General features: G+C 50.4%; 2 protein-coding genes across 2 annotated transcripts in view; both read right to left on the bottom strand.

Annotated features, from left to right (window-relative positions):
- Positions 1-16,498, bottom strand: part of slc7a10b (solute carrier family 7 member 10b) — a 16,889-nt gene extending 391 nt beyond the window's left edge. The window contains exons 1-10 of the mRNA XM_070830372.1: positions 16,345-16,498; positions 14,191-14,395; positions 12,797-12,948; positions 5,960-6,085; positions 5,723-5,876; positions 4,510-4,633; positions 3,804-3,907; positions 3,634-3,730; positions 2,384-2,533; positions 1-104 (exon numbers count right to left, since the gene is read on the bottom strand). The exon at positions 1-104 is cut by the window's left edge and continues 74 nt beyond it. Of these exons, the coding sequence (XP_070686473.1) occupies positions 1-104; positions 2,384-2,533; positions 3,634-3,730; positions 3,804-3,907; positions 4,510-4,633; positions 5,723-5,876; positions 5,960-6,085; positions 12,797-12,948; positions 14,191-14,395; positions 16,345-16,498 (1,370 nt within the window). The remainder of the gene's footprint in view (positions 105-2,383; positions 2,534-3,633; positions 3,731-3,803; positions 3,908-4,509; positions 4,634-5,722; positions 5,877-5,959; positions 6,086-12,796; positions 12,949-14,190; positions 14,396-16,344) is intronic.
- Positions 16,499-17,513: 1,015 nt separating this feature from the next.
- Positions 17,514-19,414, bottom strand: faap24 (FA core complex associated protein 24). The gene is made up of 4 exons (XM_070831305.1): positions 19,226-19,414; positions 18,284-18,426; positions 18,047-18,202; positions 17,514-17,858 (listed from the first exon to the last, which is right to left on the bottom strand). The coding sequence occupies exons 1-4, from the start codon at positions 19,326-19,328 to the stop codon at positions 17,607-17,609; spliced, it is 654 nt and encodes a 217-aa protein (XP_070687406.1). The 5' UTR covers positions 19,329-19,414; the 3' UTR covers positions 17,514-17,606.
- Between the last annotated feature and the right edge of the window lie 657 nt (positions 19,415-20,071).

Here is a 20,071-nt window from a genome sequence, read left to right as displayed (position 1 = left end):
ATGATGACCAGGCCGACGCCACAGACCACGGGCTCGGAGTAAAGACTGAAGCCCAGCAGCAGAGCCCAGAACATCAGGTAGCACACAGGAACCAGCAGGTTCACCTGAGGAACCGTCAGGTGCAGGAACGTTTACCAGCAGTGACCAGATTAAAACGGCCACTTTAGGAGAGAAAGACTCTGATTTCAGCCCCGTTTGGTCATCTTAACGTGTGGTCATCTTAACGTGTGGTCATCTTAACGTGTGGTCATCTTAACGTGTGGTCATCTTAACGTGTGGTATCTTAACGTGTGGTCATCTTAACGTGTGGTCATCTTAACGTGTGGTCATCTTAACGTGTGGCATCTTAACGTGTGGTCATCTTAACGTGTGGCATCTTAACGTGTGGTCATCTTAACGTGTGGTCATCTTAACGTGTGGCATCTTAACGTGTGGTCATCTTAACGTGTGGCATCTTAACGTGTGGTCATCTTAACGTGTGGTCATCTTAACGTGTGGCATCTTAACGTGTGGTCATCTTAACGTGTGGTCATCTTAACGTGTGGTCATCTTAACGTGTGGCATCTTAACGTGTGGTATCTTAACGTGTGGTCATCTTAACGTGTGGTCATCTTAACGTGTGGCATCTTAACGTGTGGTCATCTTAACGTGTGGTCATCTTAACGTGTGGCATCTTAACGTGTGGTCATCTTAACGTGTGGCATCTTAACGTGTGGTCATCTTAACGTGTGGTCATCTTAACGTGTGGCATCTTAACGTGTGGTCATCTTAACGTGTGGTCATCTTAACGTGTGGTCATCTTAACGTGTGGCATCTTAACGTGTGGTCATCTTAACGTGTGGCATCTTAACGTGTGGTCATCTTAACGTGTGGCATCTTAACATGTGGTCATCTTAACGTGTGGTCATCTTAACGTGTGGCATCTTAACGTGTGGTCATCTTAACGTGTGGCATCTTAACATGTGGTCATCTTAACATGTGGTCATCTTAACGTGTGGCATCTTAACATGTGGTCATCTTAACGTGTGGTCATCTTAACGTGTGGCATCTTAACATGTGGTCATCTTAACATGTGGTCATCTTAACGTGTGGTCATCTTAACATGTGGTCATCTTAACGTGTGGCATCTTAACGTGTGGTCATCTTAACGTGTGGTCATCTTAACGTGTGGCATCTTAACGTGTGGTCATCTTAACGTGTGGTCATCTTAACGTGTGGTCATCTTAACGTGTGGCATCTTAACATGTGGTCATCTTAACATGTGGTCATCTTAACGTGTGGCATCGTAACGTGTGGTCATCTTAACGTGTGGCATCGTAACGTGTGGTCATCTTAACGTGTGGCATCTTAGCGTGTGGCCGTCTTAACGTGTGGCATCGTAACGTGTGGTCATCTTAATGTGTGGCATCGTAACGTGTGGTCGTCTTAACGTGTGGCATCTTAACGTGTGGCATCTTAACGTTTGGTCATCTTAACGTGTGGTATCTTAACGTGTGGTCATCTTAGCGTGTGGCATCTTAACGTGTGGCCATCTTAACGTGTGGTCATCTTAGCGTGTGGCATCTTAGCGTGTGGCATCTTAACGTGTGGCCATCTTAACGTGTGGTCATCTTAGCGTGTGGCATCTTAGCATGTGGCATCTTAACGTGTGGTCATCTTAACGTGTGGCATCTTAACGTGTGGCCATCTTAACGTGTGGTCATCTTAACGTGTGGTCATCTTAGCGTGTGGCATCTTAACGTGTGGCCATCTTAACGTGTGGTCATCTTAGCGTGTGGCATCTTAACGTGTGGCCATCTTAACGTGTGGTCATCTTAGCGTGTGGCATCTTAACGTGTGGCCATCTTAACGTGTGGTCATCTTAGCGTGTGGCATCTTAACGTGTGGCCATCTTAACGTGTGGTCATCTTAACGTGTGGCATCTTAACGTGTGGCCATCTTAACGTGTGGTCATCTTAGCGTGTAGTATCTTAACGTGTGGTCATCTTAACGTGTGGTCATCTTAGCGTGTGGCATCTTAGCGTGTGGCATCTTAACGTGTGGCCATCTTAACGTGTGGTCATCTTAGCGTGTGGCATCTTAGCATGTGGCATCTTAACGTGTGGTCATCTTAACGTGTGGCATCTTAACGTGTGGCCATCTTAACGTGTGGTCATCTTAGCGTGTGGCATCTTAGCGTGTGGCATCTTAACGTGTGGTCATCTTAGCGTGTGGTATCTTAGCATGTGGCATCTTAACGTGTGGTCATCTTAGCGTGTGGTATCTTAATGTGTGGTATCTTAACATGTGTGTTCAGTCTGAGGAGGTTCAGGAAGAGTTTCAGTCCTCCAGTAGAGGATAGCTCCTCAGGTGCAGTGCTGGTGGTGGTGTACAGTGCCGGTACCTTGATGGGTCGGTACAGGCCCGGCTTCCTCCAGCGATGGAACAGCAGCCCTGCGATGGTGACGCCGTACGACAGGTAGTTAATGAAGGAGACGTAGTTGATCAGGTTGTGCGTCTCTCCGATGCAGAGGATCACGATGGTAGCGGCGCACTGAAAACACAGAGAGGCGTGACAATCTGATCAAGATTAAAGGGGCGATCCACCAAAACGTGTCCCCAGCCACTCCTGGGGGGTCTGAGGTGCCCCCTACCAGGAGTGGCACTTTACTCCTTTAAAAACTTTAAAAGAGCTTTGAAATAAAGTAAAAGCATTTGAGATAAGAAGAACCCACAGTGACCCACTTTCAATATGGAAAACTAAGACCACAACAGGAAGAGAGATCCACAGGGGGGCAGCAAGGCCACAGAGCTAGAAAACCCCCGAAGAAGAAGGAGGAGGAATGGTGTCGGAGAGAGCACTGTGTCATGAGCCCCATGGCGGAGGTGAGAGCACTGTGACATGAGCCCCATGGCGGAGGTGATAGGACTGTGACATGAGCCCCATGGCGGAGGTGATAGGACTGTGACATGAGCCCCATGGCGGAGGTGATAGGACTGTGACATGAGCCCCATGGCGGAGGTGATAGGACTGTGACATGAGCCCCATGGCGGAGGTGATAGGATTGTGACATGAGCCCCATGGCGGAGGTGACAGCACTGTAACATGAGCCCCATGGCGGAGGTGATAGGACTGTGACATGAGCCCCATGGCGGAGGTGACAGCACTGTGTCATGAGCCCCATGGCGGAGATGACAGCACTGTGTCATGAGCCCCATGGCGGAGGTGACAGCACTGTGTCATGAGCCCCATGGCGGAGGTGACAGCACTGTAACATGAGCCCCATGGCGGAGGTGACAGCACTGTGTCATGAGCCCCATGGCGGAGATGACAGCACTGTGACATGAGCACCATGGCGGAGGTGACAGCACTGTGTCATGAGCCCCATGGCGGAGGTGACAGCTCTGTGACATGAGCCCCATGGCGGAGATGACAGCTCTGTGACATGAGCCCCATGGCGGAGGTGACAGCACTGTAACATGAGCCCCATAGCGGAGGTGACAGCACTGTGTCATGAGCCCCATGGCGGAGATGACAGCACTGTGACATGAGCCCCATGGCGGAGGTGACAGCTCTGTGACATGAGCCCCATGGCGGAGGTGACAGCTCTGTGACAGGTGTGTCCTCTGACAGCGGAGATCAGGTGCACGTACGCAGACCAGCAGGGCCGGGATGGGCGTGCAGTTCTTATAGTGGATCATGGCCAGCAGGCTGGGCAGGTGACCCTCTCTGGCTCCAGAGAAACACAACCTGCAGACACAAACAGCCAATCAGCAGCCATCTTACAGCAGCACGAGGGAGCGGGCGGAGCAGTGGACCTCACCTGGAGGAGGTGAACAGGTAGCCGTTGATCCCTCCGAAGGTGGACAGAGCCACGGAGATTGGCATGATGACGGAGAACATTCCCAGCAGCTTCTCTCCAAACGTCTGAACGGCACAACAGATGAAGTCACTCATCAGCAAATATGAACTCCAGGTGCTTTACTGTTCTCTGCTGTTTCACCTGAAAACCTTTCTACCTTTCTACCTTTCTACGTTTTTACGTTTCTACTGGCCACACCAGTGATGGGGGGAGGGAAACCAGCCTGAAAGGATAACTGGTGGATTTCTCCCCCTGGTCCTCTCTGTCCATGTCCTGGTGTCTGAGTGACTGTAGGTACTGAAAGTGTTGGAACTGGTCCAGTAGACTGTGCTCTTCAAACACACCAGACTACATTCACTAAAACAGGGATTTTAGAGCTGCTGCTCCATCAGTCAGTGTGTTCTAAACCTTTAAAACACCAAAGTCGCACAATGGCTGAGGTGATCTACTGGACCAGTTCCAACACTTTTACTACCTACCAGTCCCTCAGACACCAGGATTCGGACAGAGAGGATCATGGGTAGAAACAGGGGAGTGACCCTTTAAAGTTTCCTTGAAACACTGGTCCTCACTGGGGGGGCTGGAGGGGGGACTGATGTGTGCTAATGTGATCTGAATACAGCGTGTGGAGGCGATGACCTCTGACCTTACTGTCATGTTTACTCACTACAGCCACGGCATTGGACGACAGCAGCTCCTCCGGCGACATGGAGGAGAAGTAGGCGATGTTGGTGAGCGTGTACACAAAGGTCACCAATGGTATGGAGATGTAGATGGCACGAGGTAGATTCCTGACGCCAAGCACACGCCAAGCACACGCCAAGCACACATCAAACAGGCAAAAAGAAATTCAACATGCAGGAAATAAGACGTAGCACACAGGCGGCGTGGGGGGGGGGCACGGCCATCGATGAACTCTTTCTAAATGTTTCCCAGCGGCCACAGGGAGGGAGGCTACCTGTGGCTAACAGCACAGGTGAGAGAGGGCAAAGGTACTGCTAATAATGTGATGTAACAATCAATCAATCAATCAATATTTATCTATATAGCACCAATTCATAACAGCGTTATCACTTTACGTACAGAGCAGCTCAGACCAAACTCTTCTCAGAAAATGATCCCTTTTTTTATTTTTTTTCTCTTATTATGACTTTTTCAAATCAAGCTGTGACTTCACTTTAGTAATATTAAGACTTCATTCTCATAAAATTACGACTTTACTTTTGTAATATTGACTTTTGAAATATTGTGACCTTTCCCTCCTGGTTTCTGATACTCCGACACTTAGTCGAACTAGAAAACACAAACACAAACGCTGCACAGCTGATTTTCACCCACACTCTTCTAATGTCAGGGTTTGATTTTAAATGGTAACTGTCTGTTAAAAAAGCATCACAGAGAAGTGAGATGAACAGGATGAGGGCAGATATTAAAGGAACAGTTCAACATTGTTTCTTCAATCCACAGAGAAAACGTGGTGTAAGAACAGACACTCTGGGAAGTAACTGCTAAGCTAGCTGTGTCCAGGCTTTATGCTAAGCTAACCTAAACTAGCTGTTTCCAGTCTTTATGCTAAGCTAAGCTAAACTAGCTGTTTCCAGTCTTTATGCTAAACTAACCTAAGCTAGCTGTTTAAGCGAAGCTACACGGCTGTTAGCACTAGCTTCATATTTAATGAACAGATATCAGAGCAGCGTTATTCTTCTAAATAAACCGATTTTCCACAATGCTGAACTTTTCCCTTACGAGTTTTGATAAAAACCAAAATGTTTCCAACAACGTGGGAGAAAAGAAACCAGCTGAGATGGACGCTGAGTATTTGTGATGTTACAGAGCAGGAAGATGTTGAGGAGGTGATGGGAAGCAGAATAAATACTCACCGTCTGGGTTCAACCACCTCCTCCGTGACGTAGTTGAGGAAGTTCCAGCCGCTGAAGGCGAAGGAGGCCTGCAGGAAGGCCAGCGCGATCTGGCCGACCGACGGCGTCCTGTCCAGGGAGAAGGCCACCTGAGGGGTCAGCGCCTCGTAGTTCCCTGGAGGTTCATCACACATCACAGTTATCATTCCTGAACGTCAGGTTGGAGGACAGCTGGAGGCCGCTGGCGGAGGACGTTACCGTTGCAGATCTGGACCAGGCCGACCACGATGATGAGGCCCAGCGCCATCAGCTTCCCCACCGTGAACACGTCCTGGATCCTGGTGGCCATGCGGACGCTGGAGCAGTTCACCCAGGTCAGCAGCACTGAGCAGAAAACACACCAGTCACACAGGACGCCTCACAGGACACTGAAACACCTGAGGGGGGGGGCTTACCTGGGGACACCTGTGGTTCACCAGCAGAGGTGATTAATGAGCAGCTACCTGTGATGAGGCTCCCCAGGAAATGATGTTGTTTTTCTCTGAATTACAACTTTATTCTCCTAATATTACTTCTTTCATACGTCTCTCTCCTAGAATGTTATTTTAAATGTATGTATGTATCATGTACGCAGTATGTGCTGTATGGTCCCGGCTCTACACTGGGGAGTCGTGCTGGAGCAGCAGGCCGTCACCAGCGGTGGGCGGCAGCAGCCCGTTGCCGTGGGAGGCAGGAATGTGGGAAACGGGTGAGGGAGGGGGTGATTGTTTCAGCTCGTCCATCATTGTCACGGCTTTGGCTCTCTCTCTCTCATGGCGGCCTCGCTCTCCAGCACAAAGACGAGCTGTCAGCCCCACAAAACAAACCACTTCCGCTGCGGAGGACAAACAAGACGTGGCGGACACCCCCACAACCACAAACACCACCACCACCGCCCCCACCCCACCCCACCCCCCCGAGGAGGCCGGCCAGAGCTCACGTTCCAGCATCCAGCTCCAGAAACACCATCCTGTCACAATTTCTTACCGACACACAATATATCATCCTCATCCTCACAGAGCCTGTGCTGCAGTAAAAGTACTCCTAGTATGCAGTAAAAACACTGTGTTAGCAGTAAAAGTACTCCTAGTATGCAGTAAAAACACTGTTAGCAGTAAAAGTACTCCTAGTATGCAGTAAAAACACTGTTAGCAGTAAAAGTACTCCTAGTATGCAGTTAAAACACTGTTAGCAGTAAAAGTACTCCTAGCACACACCAAACCAGAAGACGTCACAGTAGAAACAGTAATAATTCTAAAAACAGGTTTCACACAGTTTAAAGTGAGTCGTTCCAGTTTAGGAGCTGCGACTGCAGAAGAAGTCGTCTAAGCTTTAATATTAACGAGATCGTTAACGATGCTATCACAGAGTTAGCATCTCTCTGTACTAACGGCAGGGAGATGTGAGAGTCGTCTTCATAACAGTGGAAGGACATCCCTCATTTTTGGAGGATGGGCCCTAAGGGGAGCAGAGTAAGAGAAAAGAGGAGAGGCCCCAGGATGGAACCATGAGGGACTCCACCAGGGGGAGGAGCTGAGGAGGACACAGACTGAAGCTTTAATACCAACACAGTGCTGGTCTACTGTGGCCAGAGCCAGCACCTCCTAAGAGACCGTTAAAGGGTTAAAGGCAGAGACGACAACTAGTCCTAGTAGAGATGGAGGGATCCCAGACTGAGAAACAGGTAGAGACAGCGAAGAGACGATAACTAGTCCTAGTAGAGATGGAGGGATCCCAGACTGAGAGACAGGTAGAGACAGTGAAGAGACGATAACTAGTCCTAGTAGAGATGGAGGGATCCCAGACTGAGAAACAGGTAGAGACAGTGAAGAGACGATAACTAGTCCTAGTAGAGATGGAGGGATCCCAGACTGAGAGACAGGTAGAGACAGCGAAGAGACGACAACTAGTCCTAGTAGAGATGGAGGGATCCCAGACTGAGAGACAGGTAGAGACAGCGAAGAGACGATAACTAGTCCTAGTAGAGATGGAGGGATCCCAGACTGAGAAACAGGTAGAGACAGCGAAGAGACGATAACTAGTCCTAGTACAGATGGAGGGATCCCAGACTGAGAGACAGGTAGAGACAGCGAAGAGACGATAACTAGTCCTAGTAGAGATGGAGGGATCCCAGACTGAGAAACAGGTAGAGACAGCGAAGAGACGATAACTAGTCCTAGTAGAGATGGAGGGATCCCAGACTCAGAAACAGGTAGAGACAGCGAAGAGACGATAACTAGTCCTAGTCCAGATGGAGGGATCCCAGACTGAGAAACAGGTAGAGACAGCGAAGAGACGACAACTAGTCCTAGTCCAGATGGAGGGATCCCAGACTGAGAAACAGGTAGAGACAGCGAAGAGACGATAACTAGTCCTAGTCCAGATGGAGGGATCCCAGACTGAGAAACAGGTAGAGACAGTGAAGAGACGATAACTAGTCCTAGTCCAGATGGAGGGATCCCAGACTGAATAAGAACCACAGGTAGAGACAGTGAAGAGACGATAACTAGTCCTAGTCCAGATGGAGGGATCCCAGACTGAATAAGAACCACAGGTAGAGACAGTGAAGAGACGATAACTAGTCCTAGTAGAGATGGAGGGATCCCAGACTGAGAAACAGGTAGAGACAGCGAAGAGACGATAACTAGTCCTAGTAGAGATGGAGGGATCCCAGACTGAGAGACAGGTAGAGACAGCGAAGAGACGATAACTAGTCCTAGTCCAGATGGAGGGATCCCAGACTGAGAAACAGGTAGAGACAGTGAAGAGACGATAACTAGTCCTAGTACAGATGGAGGGATCCCAGACTGAGAAACAGGTAGAGACAGCGAAGAGACGATAACTAGTCCTAGTCCAGATGGAGGGATCCCAGACTGAGAAACAGGTAGAGACAGCGAAGAGACGATAACTAGTCCTAGTACAGATGGAGGGATCCCAGACTGAGAGACAGGTAGAGACAGCGAAGAGACGATAACTAGTCCTAGTAGAGATGGAGGGATCCCAGACTGAGAAACAGGTAGAGACAGCGAAGAGACGATAACTAGTCCTAGTAGAGATGGAGGGATCCCAGACTCAGAAACAGGTAGAGACAGCGAAGAGACGATAACTAGTCCTAGTCCAGATGGAGGGATCCCAGACTGAGAAACAGGTAGAGACAGCGAAGAGACGACAACTAGTCCTAGTCCAGATGGAGGGATCCCAGACTGAGAAACAGGTAGAGACAGCGAAGAGACGATAACTAGTCCTAGTCCAGATGGAGGGATCCCAGACTGAGAAACAGGTAGAGACAGTGAAGAGACGATAACTAGTCCTAGTCCAGATGGAGGGATCCCAGACTGAATAAGAACCACAGGTAGAGACAGTGAAGAGACGATAACTAGTCCTAGTCCAGATGGAGGGATCCCAGACTGAATAAGAACCACAGGTAGAGACAGTGAAGAGACGATAACTAGTCCTAGTAGAGATGGAGGGATCCCAGACTGAGAAACAGGTAGAGACAGCGAAGAGACGATAACTAGTCCTAGTAGAGATGGAGGGATCCCAGACTGAGAGACAGGTAGAGACAGCGAAGAGACGATAACTAGTCCTAGTCCAGATGGAGGGATCCCAGACTGAGAAACAGGTAGAGACAGTGAAGAGACGATAACTAGTCCTAGTCCAGATGGAGGGATCCCAGACTGAGAAACAGGTAGAGACAGTGAAGAGACGATAACTAGTCCTAGTCCAGATGGAGGGATCCCAGACTGAGAGACAGGTAGAGACAGCGAAGAGACGATAACTAGTCCTAGTACAGATGGAGGGATCCCAGACTGAGAGACAGGTAGAGACAGCGAAGAGACGATAACTAGTCCTAGAACAGATGGAGGGATCCCAGACTGAGAAACAGGTAGAGACAGTGAAGAGACGATAACTAGTCCTAGTCCAGATGGAGGGATCCCAGACTGAGAAACAGGTAGAGACAGTGAAGAGACGATAACTAGTCCTAGTCCAGATGGAGGGATCCCAGACTGAGAAACAGGTAGAGACCGCGAAGAGACGATAACTAGTCCTAGAACAGATGGAGGGATCCCAGACTGAGAGACAGGTAGAGACAGCGAAGAGACGATAACTAGTCCTAGAACAGATGGAGGGATCCCAGACTGAGAGACAGGTAGAGACAGTGAAGAGACGATAACTAGTCCTAGTCCAGATGGAGGGATCCCAGACTGAGAAACAGGTAGAGACAGTGAAGAGACGATAACTAGTCCTAGTCCAGATGGAGGGATCCCAGACTGAGAAACAGGTAGAGACAGTGAAGAGACGATAACTAGTCCTAGTAGAGATGGAGGGATCCCAGACTGAGAGACAGGTAGAGACAGCGAAGAGACGACAACTAGTCCTAGTAGAGATGGAGGGATCCCAGACTGAGAGACAGGTAGAGACAGCGAAGAGACGATAACTAGTCCTAGTAGAGATGGAGGGATCCCAGACTGAGAAACAGGTAGAGACAGCGAAGAGACGATAACTAGTCCTAGTACAGATGGAGGGATCCCAGACTGAGAGACAGGTAGAGACAGCGAAGAGACGATAACTAGTCCTAGTAGAGATGGAGGGATCCCAGACTGAGAAACAGGTAGAGACAGCGAAGAGACGATAACTAGTCCTAGTAGAGATGGAGGGATCCCAGACTCAGAAACAGGTAGAGACAGCGAAGAGACGATAACTAGTCCTAGTCCAGATGGAGGGATCCCAGACTGAGAAACAGGTAGAGACAGCGAAGAGACGACAACTAGTCCTAGTCCAGATGGAGGGATCCCAGACTGAGAAACAGGTAGAGACAGCGAAGAGACGATAACTAGTCCTAGTCCAGATGGAGGGATCCCAGACTGAGAAACAGGTAGAGACAGTGAAGAGACGATAACTAGTCCTAGTCCAGATGGAGGGATCCCAGACTGAATAAGAACCACAGGTAGAGACAGTGAAGAGACGATAACTAGTCCTAGTCCAGATGGAGGGATCCCAGACTGAATAAGAACCACAGGTAGAGACAGTGAAGAGACGATAACTAGTCCTAGTAGAGATGGAGGGATCCCAGACTGAGAAACAGGTAGAGACAGCGAAGAGACGATAACTAGTCCTAGTAGAGATGGAGGGATCCCAGACTGAGAGACAGGTAGAGACAGCGAAGAGACGATAACTAGTCCTAGTCCAGATGGAGGGATCCCAGACTGAGAAACAGGTAGAGACAGTGAAGAGACGATAACTAGTCCTAGTACAGATGGAGGGATCCCAGACTGAGAAACAGGTAGAGACAGCGAAGAGACGATAACTAGTCCTAGTCCAGATGGAGGGATCCCAGACTGAGAAACAGGTAGAGACAGCGAAGAGACGATAACTAGTCCTAGTACAGATGGAGGGATCCCAGACTGAGAGACAGGTAGAGACAGCGAAGAGACGATAACTAGTCCTAGTAGAGATGGAGGGATCCCAGACTGAGAAACAGGTAGAGACAGCGAAGAGACGATAACTAGTCCTAGTAGAGATGGAGGGATCCCAGACTCAGAAACAGGTAGAGACAGCGAAGAGACGATAACTAGTCCTAGTCCAGATGGAGGGATCCCAGACTGAGAAACAGGTAGAGACAGCGAAGAGACGACAACTAGTCCTAGTCCAGATGGAGGGATCCCAGACTGAGAAACAGGTAGAGACAGCGAAGAGACGATAACTAGTCCTAGTCCAGATGGAGGGATCCCAGACTGAGAAACAGGTAGAGACAGTGAAGAGACGATAACTAGTCCTAGTCCAGATGGAGGGATCCCAGACTGAATAAGAACCACAGGTAGAGACAGTGAAGAGACGATAACTAGTCCTAGTCCAGATGGAGGGATCCCAGACTGAATAAGAACCACAGGTAGAGACAGTGAAGAGACGATAACTAGTCCTAGTAGAGATGGAGGGATCCCAGACTGAGAAACAGGTAGAGACAGCGAAGAGACGATAACTAGTCCTAGTAGAGATGGAGGGATCCCAGACTGAGAGACAGGTAGAGACAGCGAAGAGACGATAACTAGTCCTAGTCCAGATGGAGGGATCCCAGACTGAGAAACAGGTAGAGACAGTGAAGAGACGATAACTAGTCCTAGTCCAGATGGAGGGATCCCAGACTGAGAAACAGGTAGAGACAGTGAAGAGACGATAACTAGTCCTAGTCCAGATGGAGGGATCCCAGACTGAGAGACAGGTAGAGACAGCGAAGAGACGATAACTAGTCCTAGTACAGATGGAGGGATCCCAGACTGAGAGACAGGTAGAGACAGCGAAGAGACGATAACTAGTCCTAGAACAGATGGAGGGATCCCAGACTGAGAAACAGGTAGAGACAGTGAAGAGACGATAACTAGTCCTAGTCCAGATGGAGGGATCCCAGACTGAGAAACAGGTAGAGACAGTGAAGAGACGATAACTAGTCCTAGTCCAGATGGAGGGATCCCAGACTGAGAAACAGGTAGAGACCGCGAAGAGACGATAACTAGTCCTAGAACAGATGGAGGGATCCCAGACTGAGAGACAGGTAGAGACAGCGAAGAGACGATAACTAGTCCTAGAACAGATGGAGGGATCCCAGACTGAGAGACAGGTAGAGACAGTGAAGAGACGATAACTAGTCCTAGTCCAGATGGAGGGATCCCAGACTGAGAAACAGGTAGAGACAGTGAAGAGACGATAACTAGTCCTAGTCCAGATGGAGGGATCCCAGACTGAGAAACAGGTAGAGACAGTGAAGAGACGATAACTAGTCCTAGTCCAGATGGAGGGATCCCAGACTGAATAAGAACCACAGGTAGAGACAGCGAAGAGACGATAACTAGTCCTAGTCCAGATGGAGGGATCCCAGACTGAATAAGAAAGCTCCTCGCTGCCTCAGTCTGCTGGAGAACATCATTGACATCCACACATCCTCCAGCCTCACGTGGAGCTCTAAGCTAGCAGAACCTAGCCCCCATGGACATGTGCAGTGGACCAATCAGACGGCTCCGCCTGAACCACCTGTGGTACTATAAGAGGTGGAGGACTCACGCAGGCAGGTGGCGGACAGCATGCGCGTGGCCATGTATGGAGGGACGCAGTCTGGGAAGACGGGCTGCAGGACGTAGCTGGAGAAGGTGAGAGCGATGACGGCCAGCGTGGTCGGGTACATGATGAGGACGGCGCTCCACAGCAGGAGAAACCTGGAGGAGAGAAGACCTCCATCAGTGCTTCTGATCTCAGGAGGCTCGAAGGGTCCAGCATGTGCTGCAGGGAGCTTGTTGCTACGGCGACGTGTTAGCGCCACTGTAGGTTAACGGAGGAGCTGATATCTTGAGAATAAACTCTGAACTCCTAAATCTACAAGAACAAACGCTCAGATATAATAAATACTCGACATCTACGCTCACGAGGAGGAAATACTGTTTTCTTAAATTTGTGACTTTACTCTCGTAGATTAAATCCCTGACTTTTTGCCCTTTAGCCCCGATGCTGCTGTCTGTTAGCTCTCTAATGTGCACAGACCTGTTTCTTGATATGTATAAAGCTGTGCTGCTGATTTCCCTTCACATCTACTCTGACCTCTTTGTTACATGTTCATAATGAATCAATGAAAGCTTGTTATGACTCATGGTCGCTGACTGAGCCGATCACCACCCAGAAAATCATCCAAAGACGTTTCTGATGCTCCAGATAAGAGAGAAACGTTCAGAGGAAACGTGAGCGACAGCCGGGACAAACACTGGAAACCACGAGAGGAAGAGGAGGAGGGACGAAGAGCAGACATGGACGCCATGTTACTGCCCTCAGACAGGCTGGTGTGGTGACATATTGGAAGAAGGCTGTTAGCTGTTAGCTGTTAGCAGTTAGCTATCAGTTGTTAGCTGCTAGCTGTTCTGTTTGCTCTACTGATGGATTCTTGTGGTGGAACAGTTTTCTGTATTTAGCCGTTGGTGTTTGTGTAATTACTCTGATTGCCAGAAGGGGGAGACAAAATCTCCACACTGCAGGTTTACGCATATTAGCATGCTAATGCTAAAGAAGAAAGTAATGCTAATGTTAGCATGTTAGCAAACTAAGAAGCGTGTAATACTGGGCCAGTCTCAGCCGGGGGTGTTTGCAGGACCAAAGATGGACCAGCAGCGGTGTTCTTCCCATCATGCCTCTGGCCCAGCTGGGCTCCTGATTGGCTCGGACCACAGCAATGATGTAATTCAGACAGGATCTGGAGGTTACTTCGTGTATTATTATCAGAAAATGACCCTTTAGTTAAAAAGCTAAATGATAAATGACCCTGGGAGCGATCAGTCAGAAAACCTGCATCAGTGGGTCGGCTGTGCTAGAAATCGTGGGTAATATACTCAGACTCTCCCACAATGCATTGTGACTAACCAGGTGCCAGGATGAAGAGCAGCGTCCTGACCTGCTGTGGACTCTTCACTCACCCCATCAGACCCCCGAATATCTCTGTCACGTAGGAGTAGTCCCCCCCAGATTTGGGGATGGTGACGCCCAGTTCAGCGTAGCAGAGGGAGCCCAAGGCCGCGATGCAGCCGCCCAGTAACCAAACCACCAACGCCAAACCCACTGAGCCCGAGTGCTCCAGGACCCCCTTTGGAGAGATGAAGATCCCCGAGCCGATGATGTTCCCTGAACAAAGATAATGTCAGATAGCACATCCTTCTCCAGGTAAAACACCAGATCAAATGTTAAAGGGCCACTCCACTGTTTCTACCCATGATCCTCTCTGTCCACATCCTGGTGTGTGAGTGACTGGTAGGTAGTAAAAGTGTTGGAACTGGTCCAGTAGATCACCAGTAGATCACCTCAGCCAGCAGCCACCAAACGGGCTGCAATGGCTGCAACGTGATCCTTTGGGACAACTGCACCTGATCACAGTAGGTCCACTAAAAGAGCTTGTTTGATCCACTGACAGGCTCAGAGTGTTATTCTAAGTGTGTGACAGCATCATGGAAAGGATCCCTACAGAGAAAGGATCCCTACAGAGAGAGACCTGGAAGATCCTTTTGGTTTAACCACAAACAGCACACACACCAGACTACATTCACTAAAACAGGGATTTTAGAGCTGCTGCTCCATCAGTCAGAGTGTCTGTGTTGAACCCCACCAGGAGCATCTGATAGTTATCGTCTCAGCGCTCCGCTAAAGATTCTCTCCTGGTCTGTTTCTGACTCAGGCAGCTCAGAGCAGAGGAGGTGGCAGGAAGTCAGACAGACAAACGGCAAAGAGAATCTGCTCAGTTTTCAAAATAAAAGCCCCCCTGCAGACTGTCAGTGGTTTATTCCAGCAGCACATCAGTATTATTCTCTAATGGGGGGGGCACCAGGCCAGACGTCAGCCGCTCAGAGGGTTTTTAACACCATGACGACCAGAGGTTCATCTGGGATGGAGAAACACTCTGACGTTGGTGTCTGGTGGGATATGAAGCTGTGGAGGACGGGTCAACACCGGACCAGAGCCGAACACAGTCACACAGTCACTCCCATGTAAACTGACTGTTTTTGTCTATGGAGTCTGGTGGTTTTGAAGAGAGTGAAGACCTCCTGGACCAGTTCCAACACTTTTACTACCTACCAGTCATTCAGACACCAGGATGTGGACAGAGAGGATCATGGGTAGAAACGGGGGAGTGACCCTCGAATCAGCCCACAATGAAATGGAAAGCAAACACTTTGTCACATGCAGGACATGTTTACACACAGCACATGTGACTTGTTGGGGGGGGGGCACATGATGAACATCAGCCAACATTTCCTTAGAAGCAGCAGTGACCCACAGGGACCCAAAGAGTTATTCAGAGGGCATCGGAGCACAAAGGGCCCGATGACAGAGAAGGAGGTAAAGGCCATCACTCAGGCCGGGACCCCCCCCCCCCCGCCCACGGCCTCAGTATGCAGCGTGGAGTACCAGCACATCGGACACATTCAGACTGCAGCCCTACCAGTCGCACGGCAGGAAGCAGCCAAGTGGCACAGACGGCCGTTACATAAGCACACAGACAGTCTGCGTCCGTGTGTCCTGCAGCAGCCTCCTGTCCTCCTCAAGGGGGGGGGATCACATGTGTGCCTGGAGAAGGCAACGGCAGCAGGGAAAGGGGGGCAGTTAGCCGAAACCTGCCCCACCTGCCCCACACAGCAGGGAGGTCACATCAGCCCTGAAGATCCTTCTGGTTCTATCGCTCTCTGCACACACACCAGACTACATTCACTAAAACAGGGATTTAAGAGCTGCTGCTGAACCCGGTCCTGTGATCTCAGAGCACAACCATCAGTGATCAGTGATCAGTGATCAGTGATCTACTGGATGAACCTGAAACAGTCACTGTTGAGCCCTCATCACTGCAGCACTCCCTCCCTCCACCTCTGTACATTAATATTAATGTTAATGCTCGGAGCACAGTGGTGCAGCCCCCCCCCCATGGTGCATTTACTGAGCTGAGGTGCATTTAAAGACCTGCTGCAGACTTTGTCCTTCTGCTTCCCCAAGGACAGCAGTCTGCCCCCCCCCCCCGTCAACTTGAGTTTAAAGTTGTGCAGAGATAAAAGCAGACCTGGTCCCCCCCGATGCCCCCCCCTCACCTATGATGATGGTGCACGCGCTCAGCAGCCCGATCTCCTTCTTCAGAGTCACCCTGTCCGGGATCTTCTCCCTCCCCTTGCCCCCCCCCTGGCCGTCCGTTCCGGGGCCGTGCGGCCGAGAGCAGATGCTGCTGCTGCGGTTCTGTCCATCCATGTCGGCCTGCCCGGCTGCGCTCCTGCTGCTCCCTCTGCTCCCAGTACTCCTGCTCCCTGTGCTCCCTCTGCTCCCAGTACTCCTGCTCCCTGTGCTCCCTCTGCTCCCAGTACTCCTGCTCCCAGTACTCCCAGTGCTCCCTGTGCTCCCAGTACTCCTGCTCCCAGTACTCCCAGTGCTCCCTGTGCTCCCTCTGCTCCCAGTACTCCCAGTGCTCCCTCTGCTCCCAGTACTCCTGCTCCCAGTACTCCTGCTCCCAGTACTCCCAGTGCTCCCTCTGCTCCCAGTACTCCCAGTGCTCCCAGTACTCCCAGTGCTCCCAGTACTCCCAGTGCTCCCTCTGCTCCCTGTGCTCCCAGTACTCCCAGTACTCCCAGTGCTCCCACTGCTCCTGTCCTCCTCTCCGTATTCATGCACACTCAATGGGCTGCGCTTGCGCAACAACCTGCGGCTGTTCGGGGCTGAATGTTAAACAGCCAGGAGCCTCCGCGGTGCGTTCAGGGACCCCGGGACACAGCTGATGTTCAGGTGTCTGAAACTTAAACTCTGTGAAGCTTTTCTGTGGCTCTGATCTGATCTGCAGCAGAGGGTCTTCCCGTCCTGGGGGGTCCTCACGAGAGCCTGTGTAGGACTGAGCGCCAACTCTTCCTCACACACATGAAGAAGAAGAGGGAAAGAAAAGCAGTGTGTTGAACCCATGCAGGTGACCTCCGGACCACAGCAGACACTTTCTACTACTGACATAGAAAACATGACGCTGAAGTTAAAGAAGGTCTTAATGAAACTACATCTGACTTCTGTTCGGCTTCATCCTTCGTCTCCTCTCGTTTATTTGCCCCCCCGACATGTTTTCAGTCCCTGATGTGCATAAAACCCGTTCATATATTCTATGAATATATATATCTATCTTCCTGTCCCACCTTCTGAACATCCTGCTTTTCCTTCGTGCTACAAATAAAGTTCTTCTTCTTCTTCTTCTGACACACAGACTGCACTTTTAGTCACACACACACACTTTATGTCCAGGTTTAATCACACAACAAGTCAAGTGGAACGCCGGAACTCTGCCACAGAGTCCAGACCTCCGGGGCTCAGAGGAGTCCAGGGTTCAGGGTCCAGCAGCCGTGGGTCTGTGGAAGAAGCTGTGGATTTGCTGAGCGGCGGCGGGGCCCACGATGGGCTCCAGCTGGGTGGGGGCGGCGCTGCAGAGCTGCTGGATGCTGGAGAAACGCTGCAGCAGGGCCAGAGCTTTGACCCGGCCCACCCCGGGGACCTGCTGGACCACAGAGAGGACCAGCGGGTCCAACAGCCGGGACGAAGTCCTCCTCCTGAAGGGGTTCTCCCTGCCCCCCCCGTGGACCTGGAGACCATCAGAGCAGAGACAGAAAATCAGCATCAATGCAGCTGCTGCTGGGGGGGGCTCAGGTCACATGACTCAGGTCCCTCCCTCACCCAGACACAATCCCTCACTGGCCTCCCACCGGCTCACCTCACTGAGACGGGACTCCTGAAAAGCTGAGAGGAGCTCTGACTGTGTTCTGTACTTACGACCTGACAGATGAGCTGAGAGGCCTCAGTCTGCCCGCTGACCGGCAGCACCGTCAGGCCCAGGTCCAACACCACGAACTTCTGCACGGCGGAGAAGTACTGCTGGCTGAGCCTGGTGGTCTCCACCAGGACCAGCTCCTGGAAGCTGCTGCCGCTCTGTGACACAGGACGGACTCGGGTCAGACTCGGGTCAGACCGGTCTCAGCGGCACCGACGGGCTTCGCTCTGTAAACTCACGTTTCTGAAGCGGACCAGCTTCCTCTTGTAGCCGTTTCCTGCTATGACGTCGCACTCGGACACGTAGAGGATGCAGCTTTTGTTGGGCAGGTGGAAATCTGCCACACCGAGCTCGTTCTCAAAGAGGACCTTCACACCTCCACCTGCAGCAGAGACACCACTTTCTTTATTTCAGCTTTCAGGAAAGATGCAACTACGGTTTATAATCCAATGACTTTAACTACTGATGAACCTATCGAGGATTTTCTTTACCACATCTATTATTTCGACATCACTTCATATAAGACAAAGAAACGAATTTTAGTCTTTTTGCATTTTGTGATTAGTTGATCCTCACATTATTCACCAATCAATTAATCTAATCTGCTCGTAAAAACAAACAGATAAAGATATTTATTACTCCAACTTTATCATGAAATACAACACTGATTTCAAAATGTCCAATTACTGTGAATGCAGCTTTGTGAAGGCAGTTGTTTGCCTCCACGCAGATCTCCACTCAAAAACGCATTAAAAGCTGCTGTAACGAGCAGAGGACGACAAAACTACACACATATAAACACCTGTTTTATCCTCAGGACGCTTTGGTGGCCTCTCTTCAGATCGGCATTGATTGCGCCGTTTTTTCTGTAAAATGTTTTTTTCCCACGCAGTCACGAACCAGGATGTCGTGCTGCTGACAGGCTCCCAGAGATGATCCACTATCTATTTAAGCTATTTTAAGGTGAGCCGAAGGGATCAGTGGAGACATCTGAATCAGACAAGGTGTTGCAGTAGTTTGTTATCAAGAAGGTGTGTCTGAATTTAAGCGAAACAAACTTAAACGTTGATATTTTTAAATGGAGTTTGGCGCAAGTTGCACAAAAGATTAGCACAGACTCAAGCTAGCGCTCCAAGCTGGACGGAGGCTAATTATTGTGTGTCAATAAAGTAATTGATTACCCTTTAAGCTCTGAATGAGGGATGAGTTCCTCCACTTCTCGGAGGAGATAACGTGTCCGTAGGGAGGAACCGCATTCAGCGGAACAGCCGCTCTGGTCTCCATGAAGTCAAACACAGAAGTGCTTCCGCTAACTTACTGATCGATAGAGATCGATAGAGGGATCCATTCAGTCCGGTTTAAACTGTGACTTTAGTTCTCTGACTTGTTTTGTTGCCTCCAAACTGTCTGAATCTTCTTCTTCTCCTCCTCCGGCCGGTGCCGGTGAGGAGCACGTGACCCCGTGTCGCCCCCTGCAGGACACGAGTGGAAGCGCAGCCTGCACGTGTGACAATCTGTGAAAGATATAGAAATAAAACAAAGGGTGTGACTGCACGTGCGCCTGCGATGTGTTTACTATATTCTCCTGCTCCACATTGATCAGACAGACATTCTGAGGGGGAACTGAAGTCCTTGTAAGCCACCAGACTCCATTGACAAAAACAGTGTTTTTATCTCTCTGTGCTTCCGCTGCCTCGATCAATGACCGAACACATTAGTTGGGATCCGAACTAATCCTTTAACCCCTGACGCCCCCTGGCGGGCCCGGACGGTCCCGGACGGTCCCGGACGCCCCCTGGCGGCCCCCTGGCGGCCCCGGACGGTCCCGGACGGTCCCGGACGCCCCCTGGCGGCCCCGGACGAGCCAAGTTCACCTCCATGTGGGGAACGGACTCAGCGGCGGTCCAGAAGCCCGGGAACAGGTTCGGTTTTTACGGGATAAGAAGGGATAAATGGGACGGAAATCCGACAGAACAAAGTTAAAACACAGTTAATGAACAGCCTGGATGTCCGCTGCTTCCGGGGAC

This window comes from Pempheris klunzingeri, chromosome 5 (genome assembly GCF_042242105.1).
Source record: "Pempheris klunzingeri isolate RE-2024b chromosome 5, fPemKlu1.hap1, whole genome shotgun sequence".
NCBI classification, from domain to species: Eukaryota; Metazoa; Chordata; class Actinopteri; order Acropomatiformes; family Pempheridae; genus Pempheris; species Pempheris klunzingeri.
Note: the sequence above shows the minus strand (reverse complement) of the source record. Positions and strands in the feature narration are given on the sequence as shown.

Coding starts and splice junctions, on each gene's coding strand:
- faap24 (XM_070831305.1), bottom strand. CDS start 19,328: ATGGAGACCAGAGCGGCTGTTCCGCTGAATGCGGTTCCTCCCTACGGA. Junction 18,427..19,225: donor CCTCATTCAGAGCTTAAAGG/GTAATCAATTAC, acceptor TCTCTGCTGCAG/GTGGAGGTGTGAAGGTCCTC. Junction 18,203..18,283: donor AGCTGGTCCGCTTCAGAAAC/GTGAGTTTACAG, acceptor CCTGTGTCACAG/AGCGGCAGCAGCTTCCAGGA.